The 18,019-nt window shown below is 37.2% G+C and overlaps 3 protein-coding genes across 3 annotated transcripts; 2 read left to right on the top strand and 1 right to left on the bottom strand.

Annotated features, from left to right (window-relative positions):
- The first annotated feature begins 462 nt into the window (after positions 1–462).
- LOC116200653 lies at positions 463–4,790 on the top strand. Its single transcript, XM_031531479.1, has 8 exons — positions 463–862; positions 1,307–1,449; positions 1,772–2,693; positions 2,811–2,902; positions 3,040–3,114; positions 3,275–3,336; positions 3,456–3,525; positions 3,879–4,790. The coding sequence occupies exons 1-8, from the start codon at positions 478–480 to the stop codon at positions 4,599–4,601; spliced, it is 2,472 nt and encodes an 823-aa protein (XP_031387339.1). The 5' UTR covers positions 463–477; the 3' UTR covers positions 4,602–4,790.
- Positions 4,791–12,542: 7,752 nt separating this feature from the next.
- Positions 12,543–15,821, top strand: LOC116200191 (sugar carrier protein A). Its single transcript, XM_031530947.1, has 4 exons — positions 12,543–13,008; positions 13,403–13,722; positions 14,044–14,670; positions 15,085–15,821. Exons 1-4 carry the CDS (start codon positions 12,864–12,866, stop codon positions 15,547–15,549), a joined length of 1,557 nt encoding a protein of 518 aa, XP_031386807.1. The 5' UTR covers positions 12,543–12,863; the 3' UTR covers positions 15,550–15,821.
- A 1,080-nt stretch (positions 15,822–16,901) lies between these two features.
- LOC116199370 lies at positions 16,902–17,366 on the bottom strand. The gene has a single exon (XM_031529694.1). It carries the CDS (start codon positions 17,364–17,366, stop codon positions 16,902–16,904), a length of 465 nt encoding a protein of 154 aa, XP_031385554.1.
- Between the last annotated feature and the right edge of the window lie 653 nt (positions 17,367–18,019).

Genomic DNA, 18,019 nt, shown 5'->3' on the forward strand with positions numbered 1-18,019 from the left:
TTTAATTTTGAAATTAAAATAATAATCATTTCAAATTTAAAAATGTCATGTGGGCATTTTATGAGAATTCGAGGGTTGAACCGTAGCAATATAAGAAACAAAACGTTTAATATTAAAAAAATGAACAAAATAAAATAATTAGAATATAAAATAACTTTAAAAAGTTGATGATCAACGTTAAAATTTTCTTTAATAAAATTTATGATAAAAGTATTTGATAAAAAATAAAAATGGTTGAAACAAAAAAATATTCGAAGGCATAGGATCTGAACGATAAAAAATATTAGGAAGAGAACGAAAATAAAAAGGCGTCCAAACTTAATGGACCAAATGTACAGTTTTCCCCTAAAGAGAATGTATGGAAAACTTACGTGCAGGGCAAGTCGGTCCTTTCAATGATCATTCTGGGACTCTATATCTGCAGCCGTACACGCCGACAAGGTGGGCCCCACAAAATCCATCGACGGCCCAGATGCGATGGCAAGGCATCCGCGCCCACGTAGGTCCGGAAATGTGAACCATTGCCTGCTCTCCCCCCTCCCGTCCCGTCGGACCAATCGAATCGATCATCATCGGAGCATTGGAAGGCAGAAGTTTAAGAAGACGACGACGCAGCAGCAGCAACACCAACACCAGAAGAAGGAGAAGCTCCAGTCGGAGGAAGAGATGGGCGGAGGCAAGAGGAGGTCCAAGCCCGGAAACAGTAACGGGGACAACAGCGGCGGCGGCAAACCTAGGAACAGAGACAACAGAAGAAGAGGAGGTTCATCGTCGCCAGTCAACATTACATCCGGCCTATTCGTGGAAGGCGGCTTGCTGTCTGATTGGCAGCTCGGGACTTCTTCTCCAGCTCTTCCCCGAGGTCTCTTCTCTCATTAGCTCCCCTTTCATATGATCCCAGGGGTGGGAATGGAATTTGGTTTCATGACTATTTGAACGTATCAATTTTGATAAGTCCGGACCAGTTGACCAGAAAATCTGAGATCTTGAACGGTGCGAAAGGACTAGGAGTAGTCGTCTTGCCAATATCTGATTATGATGCGAAGATTAGCCTTTTAATCTGTGTGGTTCCAATCCTGGCTTGCGAGAAACTTATAGTAAGTGTTTCGGGGGATACTACTTGAATCAGGTTTGCTTGGGAAAGGCTTGTTTGTAATGAATCCAGAATGCGGAAAGTTAACATTTTTAGCGCAAGGAAAGTGAAACTCGTGAGCAGGTGGCTGTGATTGCTACTGTTCTTGCTCGGGCACCTTGTCTCTGCTCTTGGTTTGGATTTTTTGTGTTTGTTTCTGATGTTGAGTTACAGGGAGGAAGAGGAACCCCAAATTGAATGTGCTAAACTCTGGAAGTTCCAAGCGAAGCCAAGGGTCTGGATCTGGCTCTAGGAGCATACTTATTAAGTCTAATGGCAATGCTTTTGGGTACACTTATCCAGCTCTCGATGTTCAGGTAACTCTCCTTGGCTCAAAACTTTAGTTAATTCTATCTCTTATTTCCCTGTGTTTTATTGTTAATTTTCTCGCTATTAATTTTCCCATTACCTCTTATCCCTCCAAGCGGCCATATGTGTTAATACTCATTGTATTACAATGCAAATGAGACTTATTTTCCATGGCTGCTTCAGCTGAGTTTGTTTCTCCACTATAAATTAGTCCAGAGATTGTATGTAGTTGTTCTGATTCCATCGATAGAGATGTTAAAGGAGCAAACCACAAGTTTGCTATCTCCATTATGGAGGAAACTGAAACTGATTTGCCTAAATTTTTTGTAGGGGGTAGGCAATCCAGAATCATCTGCTAAAGTTGATAATGGAGAAGCCGGAATGGATAAATCGGAACCCATCATTTTGTTCAGTTCCAAGGAGACCCAAATTGTCGCCTATGTGGATGAAAAGCCATCAATAGACATTCCAAACTCGAATATTACTTATGATTATAATTCAGATTTTGTGTTGGGTGAGGTCTCACATCGAGGACTAGGGTTTGGTGGTGAATACGAGGCAATGCCAATTGGTGTTGTGGGATCCTCAATGCAGATGGAAGATCAGGAAGAAGAGTCAAATGGTGAGCCATCATCCCCTGAGAATGAAATTGATGAGATGACTGAAGAATTGATGTTCGAGAAGTCTTCTGTGAAGAAAAACTCTGGATTTTTATCGATTGGGGGTATGAAATTGTATACTAAAGACGTTTCTGATGAGGACAGTGATGAGAGTCAAGGTGAATTGAGTGCGGAGTCTGAGTCAGGGGAATCAGATGATTTGTCTGAAAGTGATTGTTCCGAGGACCTCTCTGAAAGCAGTTCAAATATAGATGAAGATGTTGTAGAAGATTATTTGGAAGGAATTGGTGGCAGAGATGCTCTTATGGATGCAAAATGGTTGGTGGATAAGGGGATAGAAGATGAGTCAGAGTCGGTTGATTCTTCTAGCAGCAGTCTTGAAGGGACTTTGGAAAAATTGGGTGGAATCACTCTACAAGATGCCTCTAGGGATTATGGTATGAAGAAACCTACTCATTCGAAGCCAAAAATCCATAGGTCGGGTAGAGATTCATGGACTCCAGCTGTAGACAACAATCTCATGCTTTATAAAGACATTAGGAGCGCTTCTGGGAAGAAAAACGGAGGTGTTCGGTTTCCACAGTCTTGGCCTTTGGAGGCTCAGAAGAGTAAAAGATCGAGAAGCTTTCCTGGTAAAGAGATGCTTTGTAGCGACTATAATTATATTTTTCCCCTTGAGATTCTGAAATGTAATTGTCCAGAATCCTGACATGGATTCACTTTTTCCTGCATCTGCAATAAATGCTCAGGGGAAAAGAAGAAACATCGTAAGGAATTGATTGCTGCTAAACGGCGTGATAGAATGTTAAGCAGGGGAGTTGATCTTGAGCAGATAAATATGGTATGGAACTACTGTTCTTTTAGTAAGTTAGAATTGTTGGTTGTGAAACCTTTAGCTGGAAATTGTGTTCCCAGGTTACTGCTCAGTGACTTTTTCTTTAGATATGCTAATCTACAGCTTGTGGTTTCAAATTGTAGAAACTTGAGCAAATTGTTTTGGATGGAATTGATATGTACTCTTTCCAACCAATGCATTCTCGGGATTGTTCTCAGGTGCTATTTCAATATATTTCTCTTTCTTTTGATTGAATGCAAGCTCAATGTTAATGTCCATGTATCTCCGAGAATCACAATTCACCTGGGTAGAAGTATCATTTCTTCAACAGTTTGTGTATCTATTAATGTATTTCTTCTGTTTTTAAATATGTCAAAGGTTCGGCGATTGGCAGCAATCTATCAGCTGCAAAGTGGATGCCAAGGATCTGGGAAGAAAAGGTACAGTGTCACTTTTATCTATATTGCCCCTATCTTCTTAGTTTGGCTAATTTTCTGCTTTTAATTTACGTTATTTAAAAATTCAAACATCGACACGAGTCTACTTCCACTTTTTCCAGATTTGTTACTGTTACTCAAACACAGCGAACGAGCATGCCATCTTCAAGTGATAAATTGCGCCTTGAAAAGGTTTGATCTCCATGTGCTTTGATTACCCAGTCCTTGGTATCTATTTTGGAACATAGAAATGTGGTTAACAACAGTGTCAGTAATCCGTGTTTTAGTCCATGATCTTGACTTTTAATAACTTTGATAAAAAAAATTGAATCTATTTATTGTGGGTCCTATCGTATCGATTTTGAGCTTTCATGTTGATATTTACATTTTTGTCGTCTTTTTTTTTTTTTTTATCTCTAGTGACCGCGTCCTTTGTTGGAGTCATATTACCTGATCGTCTATGACAGTAGCCCCTCTCTGTTTTCTTCTATTCTGGACTAATTCGGACGGATCGTATTGACTGAAATGCTGAAATATTTCCTCAGCTGATTGGTTCTTTCAAGGATGAAGCAGACCTTCCTGTGGTTGATGTCCCAATCATAAAGTCAGGCAACCGAGGAAACAAAACTCCAAAAGCTCGTAACTCCCTGAAGGACTCTGCCAACCGTTCGAGCAAGCACAGTGAAACAAGCAAGGGCCAGAGAAGGAAGGAACTGCCGTTATCTAGTCAGCCTGTGTCCTTCGTATCAAGCGGGATAATGGAATCAGAAACAATCGAAGATGGGATTTTCGAGGCAGAAGATGTAAACGAGATCAGCAGTGAAACTAAGGGTAAGGTTGGGACCTTTGAGGAGCACACTAGGGGATTCGGGTCAAGAATGATGGCAAGGATGGGCTTCATTGAGGGCAGAGGACTGGGGAAAGATGGGAAGGGAATGGCGGAGCCCATTGAGGTGGTCAAGCGGCCGAAGTCGCTTGGGCTGGGCATGAGCTTCTCTGAATCAGGAGAGGAATCCGAGAGGAAGAGCGAGCCTTCCTCTCAGAATCAGAGAAGTAGCAGATCCTCTTCTGGGAAGAAGGTTCCAAGCAACAACAGAGCTCAGGGAATTGGGGGTTTCGAGAGGCACACGAAGGGGTTCGGATCGAAGATGATGGAGAGGATGGGTTTCGTGGAAGGGATGGGATTGGGAAAGAACGCGCAAGGGATAGTGAGTCCTTTGGTCGCTGTTAGGCTCCCTAAGTCTCGAGGATTAGGAGCAACTGGTTAAAAGTGCGGATATGATTGTAACTTCTGCTTCCTGTTTGGTGCTGACGCGACGCTAATTTCACCATGAAAGAAGATTTAAAGTTAGATGAAAGTGAATCGTACATCTCGTTGATGTGGTAATTTAATTATCTTAGTTTAGTTGCTGGATGGTTGGCGTTTAATCAGTTTGGCACTTGGCAGGTATTAGTAAGTCGCGGCTTTTTGGTATCCGTTCTTCGAAGGAGCAGTAGGCGATAATCTGAGGTCAAGGCTAAGGTTTCTAGCCCGTATCGACCCAGTTTTTATCCTAAGAATAACTAGCCTTTATTTGGTTTTTAAATAATAATTTAATTTAATTTAACTCAATTGTATTCTTTCTTAAATTTAACCATGTAATAATTAATGTTTTATTTATTTTTCTTTCATTTACTAATACATTTTCACGCCTACTTTTTTTAACGATTTTAAAATTTTTATTTAATAATAAATTTTTTATATACTTTTACATTCATATATACATACATATATATGTTTTTACACATCAATATATTTTTTAACTCTTACAATCATTACATAAAATCAAGTTGAGTCGGATAACTTATTCAACTCGAAAACTAAGCTAAACAAGCATAGGGTGGGGGGAAGATTCAATAGGCATTGTGGGGCAGGGGGGTGTGTCCATGCACCCGGTGGCAGAAGATTTGAAAATCGAATGTATGAATGAGGGCATTTGTGATTTATTCCAAATGGATTTTTCTTTTTCACATTCATTACTAATAAGTGTCGGGGCTACAAGGATAACCGATGTACGAGAGAAGAGGTTCAAAATTTGGCATGAAGTCAGAGTGGTCCATGTCATGAGATAGACGATTATCATCTCAAGAACAATACCAAGAGCTAAAGTGTGACAAATAAAGAGAAATATCTGAAATAAGATTCCAGTAATGACTCAGTCCAGTAATTAATGTTCGTGTGCATATCAATTTCCCGAAACAAACAATTACGTAAACCTTGCACTTCGTGTGCATAGACGAAATGTTCAAGTCAACGAGCCTTGAAAATGAAAGCTACCAGTTTACACAACAAACTTTGAATTTGAAAAAAAAAAAAAAAGAAGAAAATTTATGTGATCGAGTGTAATGAGTTACAATCTTTAATTAACAATTGTAAGAGAAAAATCTTCTAAATCTCTTTGCATTCTTTCAAAACTGTTACAAGGGTCTTTATGACTTAATCTTGAGTGTCAGCGAATGGCCTTCAAAGCTAACTAGACGAAGGGACCACGCCTATGCACAGGCTACAATTATTGTGATAATTAACAAAATTATTATTAGTAATTATTGCATTACAACCTTTATAAAATTGATTTTGCTTATTTCCTAATATCTATAGAATTTTATGAATGCAAGTGGAGTGATCTTAGTGCATCGTAAAAATATATCAATTCTCTCTAATTTTAAAAAATCCTCAAATTAATATATTTTATTGCATAGATCCAACAAAAGATAAGAGTAAACAATGTACCATTTCACATATTACATAATTGTATCTTTGTAGATAGTTTATCAGTTATCGTTATGAAAATTTGGTATCTACATAACATGAAATCATCTCCCTCTAATTTATATATAACACATGTACTTACTTCAAGATGATCATGAGTCTTATGATTAACACATGTACTTACTTCAAGATGATCATGAGTCTTATGATTCCAACATATTTTGGTTTCTATTCAGGATAGTTGATAAAGAACTTTCCTACTCGGATATCTCCCCATGTCAGAGATCGTGGAGTAAAAAAATGAATTATGACTTTTCATAAATAATCAAATTCAATTAATTTTAAATAATCATATATATATATATATATGATTTATCACTTTTCATAAATCAAGTCTTTTTGACTTCTAGAGTCGAGGTGGCGGCATAGAACTGTGCCAATTGTCATGTCCTCATTGGTCGTGACACGAAAAGTCTTGCAACCAAAAATATGTTTCTTCCTAGGTGACACGTTCCTGCGTCGCTCCGGCTTTTATTATTTTACATGGATTGGTTGTCTTCGTGTTAATGAATCTTTGGGCTTGATGTTTATTAAAGATTCTCCTTTAGACATAAGCCTGTTTGATTTAAAAGTAAGATTTTAAAATCTTATTTTAACTTAGTTCTATCCACAACAAAACAAAATAATTCATATAAAGTCAAAAGGTAGGCCCCATTTATACCACTCGTTTTTCCACAACAAAATAAAATAACTCATACAAAGACAAATGGTGGACTCCATACATAACCATTTATACCACTCTTTTTCAAAATCAAAATCTGATTTTAAAATGTTACTTACAAACCAAACGTAGCATAACAGTTGTTAAGATGAACGACCGTTACTTTGTTTCTTCTCTTTAGTGAGTCTCTGGACTTGGGCTTGTTCAAAGATGCTCCTTAATCACGAACAATTATTATTTTATTGCGTTTATGAGTCTCCACGCTTGGCACTTATTCAAGATTTGTTAACTTGTTTCTTCATGTTAATTAACCTTCGGGCTTGTCACTTGTTCAAAGATGTTCTGTTAAACACGAACAACCTCTAACAAGCCTCCACACTTGACGCTTGTTCGGAGATCCGTTGATTTGCTTCTTTGATTCAATTTGTCTTCATGTTTTGTGCTTGTTCGAAGACTTTTTTCAAAACACAAACTCCTTTTAAAAATCGTTAGCCTCTGCCCCTCCAAAGGTCTCTTTTCAAAAAATGAGGTCTCTTATTACTAACATGGATTGGTTCAAGAAGTTTAGCACTTTTTCCTCTTAAGTAAAGTCTCGAGTTCAAGTTTTGCGGATGGAGAAAATTCACGTTGTGAGCACTTTACCCCTTAGCGAGCAAACCCGACTCGACTAGATTAGTCAATGCTCAATTAAACTTCCAGATATTAGGATTCACATCAAAAAATGAGATCACCTATTTATAGGTATGGAGGAAGGGAGTGATCAATCCTCGCGTTTGCATCCCATTGATTGATTAGAATATTCCCATATTTTTATTTGGAAAATATTCTCTTGATTCTTTCCTTCTTAATTTACTAAATCTCTTGTTTATAATGGCAATGTGTCAAACTATTAAATTTTTTGCTTTTTATTTTTATTTTTTGATATTATTTTATAATATCATGTAAGGCTTATATATATATATATATATATTTTTAATAATTTATTTATCTAAATATAAAAGTTTTATTTTCAAATTGCCACCGCAATTTAAGTATTTTTTTTATCATGATGTAGGAAATATCCTAATTCTTTTTTCGGTTAAATGCAAGGTTATTCCAACCTATTGACAATCCTCGTTTGGGTTGGTCGTGGCGCGAGATGTTTTAAATGAATTTTAAATACTACTTACAATTAACGAGGTTTTCAATGGTGATTTATAAATGTGACTTTGGAAATATGCTAATTCTTTTTTTGGTTAAATGCATGGTCACTCAAACCTATTAACAATTATCGCTTGGGTTGGTCGTGGTCACGAGATGCTTAAATGAATCTCGAGTACCACTTACAATTAACTGGGTCTCAATGATTAAATTGATTCAAATAAGGATTTTTTTTCAACTAAACTTTTATTTATTTATGCATTTGGGCATTTTTATATTCATTCCATATACTATTAAGATGGATTTTGATATTTTCTCCCGCATTCACATATGTTTTTTTCGAGATAAGGTTAACATTGAATTTTTTAATTAAATTGATACTTAATAAAAATTACAATAATTATAATATTTTATATTTATAGATTTTTTGTATTATTATAATACATCTTTTCAATATTGTAATGAACCCCATATATTTTTTGCTTTTTATGCTAAATAAAAGAATCCTCATAAAATTTGAGCACATCCTAACGTGATATTATGCGTCAAAAAGGTATCGAGATCAAATGAATATATTGCATCTACCAAAAAATATATATATATTACAGTAAGGATAAGCTATAATGGTGAAATATAAAAAAAATTAGGAGATACTTAATGAAGAGGAATGAGCTAGAATTATATGCTAATACATATTACAAATAAATATGAATTAATATTTTAATTTTTCTGAAATTAATTATATCTCTAACATATATAATTCTCTCCTAATTTTTATGTAGATATTATTTAATAACTATCTTTAATATTTCACTAAACTTTTACCTTTTTATATTTTTATTATCATATCATCTAACTAAGTTTCTCATTTTTTTCCTCAACGTCTATATGTTTATTAAATTACGGCAATTTCGAATTGAGTGTGTTATATCAATTCTTAAATAAGTTACACGATGTTAATTTGTTAATATTTTATACTTTTCAATATTACTAGTATCATTTATCACATTTCTATCATATGAAAATGTTATTGATTGAGAACTTTTTTGGAGACCCGCTACATCGCGAGGTCTCCTATCCTAGTTTATATGATTGTTTCCAATCCATTTCATTTAGAAAATTATCCACTTAATACATTTCAGAATATTCGATGGGTCGAAGTTATCATCTGCATTTATTGACTAGACAATATTTGGATTTCTCACCTACTAGAAATATATATATATATTTATTTATTTATTATCAGAATAATTTTTTTGTATAACAATGATAAATATCCTATTTAACAAGGAAAATTTTAATATGGCAATTCGTGATCTACCAAAAATTCTTGTCGTCCATAGTAAGAATATAACGTAAATTACTATCAGAAGAAAAAGAATAGCCGTCTCAACATAAGCATCTAACCCAATCAATATAGTAAAGAATACACTTATTTAGAAGTCTTTTGATTTTAAATAAGATGTAGATATGGAATCAAGAGTAAAGTTAAAAGGATGTAGATAACGGGGTATACACTGAAAAAAGTTGAAAGGAAGTGAGCCTAAAATGATATGTGATTTATCAATCGGTAAATGAATATCGAATAAATTAAAGATATATTGTTAAGAGGGAAAATCCTGTCTTTACACGAGTATAACCAAACGTTATTCTTTGATATTGTACATATCTCAGTCAAGTTTACTTCCGTGGTATTATTTTTAAGTCGGCCAGAATATCTTAGTAATAAATTAATGTTATTCTCAATGAGAAATTTCGAGTTCCACTTCATCTTGGATTTCTTTATAATGTTCTGAAGTCAAAACTCAATAACTCTCATTTTCAATCTACTCCCTAAGCAACCTTCGTGTATAGCACATTCTTTTAATGATATATATATATATAAATTGCTGCAGATTGAGTAGATATGGTACCATACCAGAACAAGCAAACCTCTCTATCCACTTGTCCAATATATTTTTTTTGTTGAACAGTAATATTTTAGTGCCATTACCATAATTTACATTGAGGCCTCATCGAGGCCATCGGTCAAAACACCCCGCTGAACTCCGAGCAGTTCGAACCCGATACGGCGCAATCCATAAAAAAAATTGGCATTTGCATAAGTTTATTAAAACGAAATGGAGTTTACTTTAGGGAGTTGAGAAACCCAAAAAAGAACAAAAAACAATAATAAATAGGCTAAGGTTTTTTTTTTTCCCGATAGGATAAATTGATGTTATTTTCTCTTCTTATTTGATTGATACACCCATTTGTTATTTGTTGTATCAAAATACCCCGAATCCCATATTTATAACTTATAAATGGGAACACTATACATTTGATTCTCTAGATTTGGATGTTTTTCTATTTTAGTTCTTTTTCTAATTCTTTTTGTCGTTCATATCTATACCTTTAAATACTTTTTTGTTTTAGTCATTTTTCTTTTTTTGGTTCATTTTCATCCAATACCTTTAATTACTTTTCTATTTTCGTCATTTTATCATATTTTTTATTAGAGAAAATTTTAACTTTAATCATTAACCTTTTAAAATTATTTTTTTATTCTAATTCTTTTTTTGGTTTGATTTTTTCTTAATATTAAACGTGTTTTCCTTATACTCCTACCCCTCAAATTCTCATAAAAATGCCACACGATAATTTGAAATTTATAAAAAGTTTATTAATTGAAATCCAAAAATAAAATAAAATCTATCAAAATATATTTTGCGAGGGATGATGGTAAATTGAGAGGGAGAGAGGCGGCGGTACCCGGTAGGGGACGAAGTTGGACTACTGTCCTAAGGGAGGTTACCTTAGGCTTATACCTCCATCAACGATTACACTTGCAACATCATTTCTTGCATCAGGGTTTACCATGTCCTTGCATATTGTGTCACTACCAAGCTCATAGGTGCAGTTCGTGATTATCGAACCACAATCGCCTTTATTTTCCTGTATTTTTCCATTTCTTTACTCGCAAATTTTAGTCCCGATTGCATGCGACCTAAACGCTCATTCTTGCTCATTCTCTCGAGTAGGTTCACGATTTTTGTTTTATTTTTGAAATTAAAATAATTTTTTAAAATTTTAAAATGCCGTGTGGGCAGTTTATGAGAATTATAGGGGTAGAAGTATAAGAAATAAAACTTTTATTATTAAGAAAAATTGAACAAAATGAAAGATTTAGGATAAAAAATAACTTTAAAAGGTTAAGGACCAAAGTTAAAATCTTTTCTAATATAAAAATCTGATAAAAGAATGAAAATAGAAAAGTAATCAAAGGTATTGGATGAAAATAAATTAAGAAAAAAAATAGGGTTGAAAAAGAAAAGTACTCAAAGATATAGGATCTAAACGATAAAAAAATTAGAAAAATTATGAAAATAAAAAAATTCAAACCTAAAGGACCATATGTATATTTTTTTCCCTTATAAATATGGTTAAATTCTCTAGCCACTCTATTAAATCCATCTTTTCCTCTCTTAATTCATGCACATCTTACCATTTGTAAAAGCTCTTTTTTTTTTCTTTAATAAGAAATTGATATTTTTTTTGATGTGAACCATGGTTTCTAAAAACCTAATTGGGTCCCGACTAATCTAGTTGAGCATGGTCGACTCACTAAGTGGTAAGACTCTCCCAGCGTGAATTTTCTACATTCATAAGAACTCGAATCCGAGACTTTACTTAAGCGGAATAAGCACCGAAACGCTTGAACCAACCCACATTGGTTAAAAAAAAGATATTAAACTAATATTATTTAAAATGTATCTTAAATTATCATATAATAGATAAAAATTTCTCTCTCAAAAATGTAAAATCTCCTTTGTCTAGAGCTTGATTAATCTTTTCAAGATCTCAATACGAAAATATAAAAAGAAGCTAAAATCTTTATATTAAAATAAAATAGCTCTATTAGTGAGCGTACATCAAGTTAATCAAATTATATAAAAACTTAATGTATTATTGCATCCAAAATAGCACAAAAATTCATTTGTATGATTATATATATATATTTTCCCGTTGAAGGTTTAGTCATATTGTAAAGTAAGACAATTAAACTGGGATTAATACGGGCTATATACATTAGATTATGCTATTTAATTACCAAATGACAACAAGTTAAGAAAGGAAATGATTTGGGAGAGTGATTTGTGATTTTTTTCCATATTTATAAAAGTCATATAAAGATGCAATTGAGAGTAATTTGGTATAATAAACAATAAATGAAATGTATTAGTCAAACAAGAGTGAAAATAACTCTAGCGTAATAAATATTATTTTCATTTAAGTTGTTCATCTTCCTTAAGTATGATTTACTTTTTTTCCTTCTTTCCTGGCTTATTTTTCCTAAGATTTACGTATATCTATGTGGAGTCAATAAACAAACAAGCACATGCAACCGATTCATTAAAACTCAATGACCAAGTGGTGCAAGCAACTTCCTTATATCATATAAAGGACATAGTCCTCTCTTACGACAGAAAAAAAGTGATGCAAACATCACATTGTTGACCCAACCTCTCGTCCCGCAAAAGATAAGGTAGGAAGACGTTGGCATTAGCAGACAAGAAACAGTTTGTAAAGGTTTTCTTGTAAAATTCTTTCTTTGTGCATTGGGGTGATGGGTAGCCGTTTCTGCCCTGCACAGAGGACACAGTCACACCATAGCCTGTCTTGTCCGTAAATTCTATATAACAAAAGCCAGAACTGAACCCCACCATGCAATACTCTTTCTGCCTCTGAATAGATTATAATTCATATCTTCAGTTCTTTCGATTTCTAATAGTCAGGTAGGAGAGATAAGCTCATCGGTCAACCGAGCTATGGGGGCTGCCCTTTGAGTTCCCAATCGCCATAAACACCACCAGTCGATCTGATCCTCTCAGCTGCAACTCGATTGAAGCTTCGAGCTTGGACAAGACCCAAAAGAAAAGAATGGCAGGGGGGTCCCTCGGTCCTACGGGCGTGGCCAAGGAGCGGGCAGAGCTGTATGAAGGAAGGGCTACCGCCTATGTGATCATAGCTTGCATTGTAGCCGCTGTCGGCGGTTCGATCTTCGGTTACGATATTGGAATCTCGGGTAACGTTCGGTTCCCTTTGTTTTATCTTATCTTTGCATGGAAATGATATCAGACTATTAGTTTCTGCAGAATTTGCACGTTTCTATTGTATCGGTTTATGCTCGGAACTGCTAAGCCGTGGAAACTGGAAAGTAAAATGGGATATTAGTATGCCAAAATGATATGTAAGACAGAAGCTTTGATGAGTGTTGGCGTAATTTTATTGAAGAAAAATTTTACTAGGATTGATCAGTAAGACCAATTCAGTAATCGATTATTGAGCCTTGGTTTCAAATGTTTGAATAAGAGCAGACTTGAGTTTCGGCATTCTTATGGAAGGACTGATACGGAAGATCAAGGTTATGAAATGCACTTGCAAAATAATTTCTGAGGTTAATTTGCATACTACAACAGGAGGAGTTACATCGATGGACGGGTTCCTCCAGAAGTTCTTCCCCGAAGTTTACAGGAACAAGCAGCACGCTCGCGAGAACAACTACTGCAAATACAACGATCAAGTCCTTGCCTCGTTCACCTCTTCTCTGTACCTTGCTGGTCTCGTCGCTTCTCTCGTCGCTTCCCCTATCACGAGGAACTATGGGCGCAGAGCGAGCATAATCTGTGGTGGAATCAGTTTCCTCATTGGAGCAATCTTAAATGCATCAGCTGTAAATCTTGCCATGCTTCTGTTGGGTCGGATCATACTCGGCTTCGGCATCGGCTTCGGAAATCAGGTAACCTTTTGCCTTAAATGTTCTGCTTCTACAGAAAACTTTTCATGTTCAAATTCGTCGAGTTCGTGAAATATCACCTTTGGATCTACATCTAAGGCTCAAAATCACTTTGTACTGTTAACAGACATCAAGAGACCAGATGTATAGATTTTCAAAGGAATCATTTTGCTTCAGCGACTGGTACCTCTTTGTTCATGATAAGTCCGAAAACAAACGACAAGTTCAATAAGTACAAATAGAGCATCAGAAGATATTTTATCTTTCATTAGGAAGTTTTAATAATTGTTTTCTGTATTGAACCTCACGTGCCTTTTCTTGAAGGCGGTACCTCTATACTTGTCAGAAATGGCGCCAGCCCATCTCCGAGGAGCATTAAACATGATGTTTCAGTTGGCTACCACTCTCGGGATCTTCACAGCAAACATGATCAACTATGGAACTGATAAGCTCCGGCCTTGGGGATGGAGGCTCTCCATCGGTCTTGCTGCAGTTCCTGCACTACTGATGACAGTAGGAGGACTTTTACTTCCCGAGACACCCAACAGCTTAATAGAACGAGGAGAAAGAGGGAAAGGCAGGCAAGTCCTAGAAAAGATAAGAGGAACAGAAAAGGTTGATGCAGAGTTCCAGGATATTGTAGATGCGAGTGAGTTCGCAAACTCGATAAAGCATCCATTTCGGAATATTCTGCAGAGGAGGAACAGGCCACAGCTTTTGATGGCTATTTTCATGCCCACCTTCCAGATCCTCACTGGAATTAATTCGATCCTTTTCTATGCACCAGTTCTGTTTCAGAGCATGGGCTTTGGAGGAAGTGCATCGTTGTACTCCTCGGCACTCACTGGGGCTGTGCTTGTGTCATCTACTTTTATTTCAATTGCAACCGTTGATAGATTGGGTCGGAGGGCTCTGCTTATTAGCGGTGGAATTCAGATGATCACATGCCAGGTACATTCTCCCTTGCATTGATTTGTCATATAACTATAGCCGCCTTTGGAAGAAAGGATGGAATTGAAATGCAATGGAATGTTAATCGATTATTCGGGTCATTCTGTCATTATTGGAGGACCCTCACTCCCAATACATTGATTCCGATATATTCCGAAAGATGCTGTCTTCGCCTTCAACATGCTTATGAGTTTAAAAGCAGCTTCAAAAATGCATTCGTAATTTCAAAACCTGCAAAAACTGACGGACCCGAGTTTTTTAAGAAAATTTTCGCTTAAGGAATTAGCTCCATTTAAATGGCGACATGTTTTTTCTAGTGACATGAAACATAATTGATATTAGTTCAGGTCTGTCTTAGCTATTCTATACTTATAGCAGTTAACACATGCTTTTCATCTGCCTGCGGTGAAACAGTCCGTAGTTTCCTTGATCTTGGGACTGAAGCTCGGGAACAACCAAGAGCTCACAAAAGATTTCTCAATACTGGTGGTGGTTGTGATCTGCTTGTTTGTCGTGGCCTTCGGGTGGTCATGGGGCCCACTCGGATGGACGGTGCCGAGTGAGATATTTCCACTGGAGACCCGATCTGCCGGGCAGAGCATCACTGTGGCAGTGAACCTTCTCTTCACTTTCATAATAGGGCAGTCGTTCCTTTCCCTCCTCTGTGCATTCAAGTTCGGGATCTTCCTCTTCTTTGCTGGGTGGATCATCATCATGACGATCTTCGTGTATGTCTTTCTGCCTGAAACAAAGGGGGTGCCGATTGAAGAGATGACCCTCTTGTGGAGAAAGCATTGGTTCTGGAAGAGGACACTGCCTGCTTACCCCGAAGTTGATGATAGTGAGAGTAGGCGAAGCAATTGCGTGGACGTTAATTAGATACAACGATGTATGGCTGTCATAAGCAAGCTTCCTAGGATTAACGTAAGACAATGCATATTAGCATATATAAACATATAAACTACGCAGAGCGGTTCTCTTCTTCTAGCCCTGCATTCACCTTTGTCAGATTTTCAGCCTTCTTTTTTAGAGTTTCACCAGACGTGAATAGTTCAAGCAAATCAAAGAAGGGACTCGGACAGAGTTTCTATCAATTTGATCTGCACTGCTCTGACAAAGATAATGTTTAATGATCACAGCATATTAGAATATCCCCTCGCCCCAAATGGCTTTTCTTTCTGTTGGATAACCATTTGTATATCTATCTGATAGCAAGACACGCAGAGAAAGTAGTTGCCAATAAAATAACTGAGGGTGTTATTAATATCAATAGCTCTCTTCCACAGCATATTGAGCCGACATCATTCCAAGTAAGTCCTTGAAATGAACTCGTGAAAGGTTCCAACTTCCAACTCTAGCTGAGAGGTCTACTCAAGTCTTTAAATAATGAAAAGATCATGACAGGAAAAAAAACCAGAAAACCAAGTGGAAGCTAAAGGCTAAGGCAAACAAGCCCAACACCACTCTTCCCTGGAGCTCACATCACTTCACGGTGTAATTCCGAGGAAGATCAGCTTACATACAACTATAGCATCTCCTCATATGCTGCAGTCGAGCTAATCAGCAGTGCTGAAACTCGGTCTTCTGCCGTTTCCAGACAGAAACATATGTACTTCTATCAGAGCAGTGCTTCTCAGACCTTTATTCAATATCGCCGGGACCATTCACATTTCAATACCATCCAAAGCTTACTTCAGATTTCAAGATGTTGCTTCCACCAAAAAGAATTTAAAGAAAATAAGGCAACTTTACAGATGCAATCTCCCACGAATAATACCAAACCAGTAACTTTTTATTCCATTAGCGATCCACCGATACATGGAAGCAGTCACACATATAACGCTTGAGAAAAAGAAATATTGAAAGTACTAAAACAAGAGCATCCAGACATAAACTTTGAGCTCATCTAGCAACTCATGGTGATGGGCTCTAGAGTCAAACTGGGCATCTGCAACTACAAACCCCAGGTTTCTCCGACACGGGTCACGCAGACTAATATGTACTGCCATACAGGATAGTGGAGATATGTTCTGGTAACCAGTAAAAGCTCAAACTTTGATCGTTATCCATCTGCTTCTCGTCCTCAAAGCCCTTCCTCTTAAAAAGGGATATACGGGAAGCCCTTTGATTCCATCCTCCAACAGCAACAGAGTCAACTCATCATCCGTGAGGAAGCTATATGGGTAAAGGGGACCCCTTTGTTCATTCATCTGGCATCTCGAACTCCCATCTTATGCCGCGTGGAGCCTCAGCAACCGCCGCAACTCGCTGCTCGCTGTCCCGGCTTTCTGCAGAAAACATGGCACTGGTACCGAACTCGGGGGTGGCGACTTGACGTAGACCCCGTTCCCGCCGTAAACCAGCGGTGGATCAGAGAACCGGAGCTGATTCTGCACGGTCACCGGATCCGGGCCCAAACGGCTCGTCGATCCTAGACCTAGATCGGGGTCCCGGCTCTCCCCGGGGACTTCTGATCCTCTGTTCCCTAAGAACGCCGTCAGCGGCTCGCCGCGCTTCAGAATCTTGACCTGGCCCATGACGAGGTTCTCCGCCGGAACCCTAGGCGCGGTGGATCGATCGCGGCGCTGAAAGTGGCCTCGATCGGAGGGTCTACCGTGTGACCCGCGAGAACGGTTGAGGCCGCGACTTTGGAAGAAGCTGGGATTGGGGTTGCCGTTAAGGATCGTCGCGGCCATTGATTTGCAGGCAGAAGGGAAGGGAAGAGACCGAAGGGAAACTGCAGAGTCGGGGAGAGAGGGAGGGTTGGGTTTCTGATATGCTTCGGTTGTCCTGAAATGGCGGTTATTTATATATCTTTCCATATATCAATTAATAATTAGGAAATTTTGTATCCATATTATACTGGGGGTACTACCCTCACGTTGTGGCAGAAGAAAACTTTTCATCAATAAATATCGTGGTAGTATGGTGTAAATTAGGGGCGATTGGTTTCGGGTACCTGTATTTTTTACGATACCCTGACTCTATTTTGTAAGGGATAAATTTCAAGATTTTGGACTCGGATTCTACCATGTTGGATCATGAAACCGAAACTTGTATTATGCCACAAGTTTCGAATATCCTTTTAAAACCTATAAATTTTTAAAAATTAAATAATAATCCCACAATTTCATTAAGTTGGCGGAGAGTCGAAGACGGAAGGGAGTACCTGGAGAGTCAGATATGAAAACAGAGAGCGAGAGAGAGAGCGGATGGAGATTCGAGAGTCGGAGACGGTTCGGTTGAGAGAAATCGAGAAAAGGGATAGACATTACTTAGATTAGAAAAGATACGAAGAGAAGAGGAAAGAGAATGGAGATTTAGGTTTACGTTTTCTAACGTTTTAGAT

The sequence above is a fragment of the Punica granatum genome, chromosome 3 (genome assembly GCF_007655135.1).
Source record: "Punica granatum isolate Tunisia-2019 chromosome 3, ASM765513v2, whole genome shotgun sequence".
In the NCBI taxonomy this organism is placed as follows: domain Eukaryota; kingdom Viridiplantae; phylum Streptophyta; class Magnoliopsida; order Myrtales; family Lythraceae; genus Punica; species Punica granatum.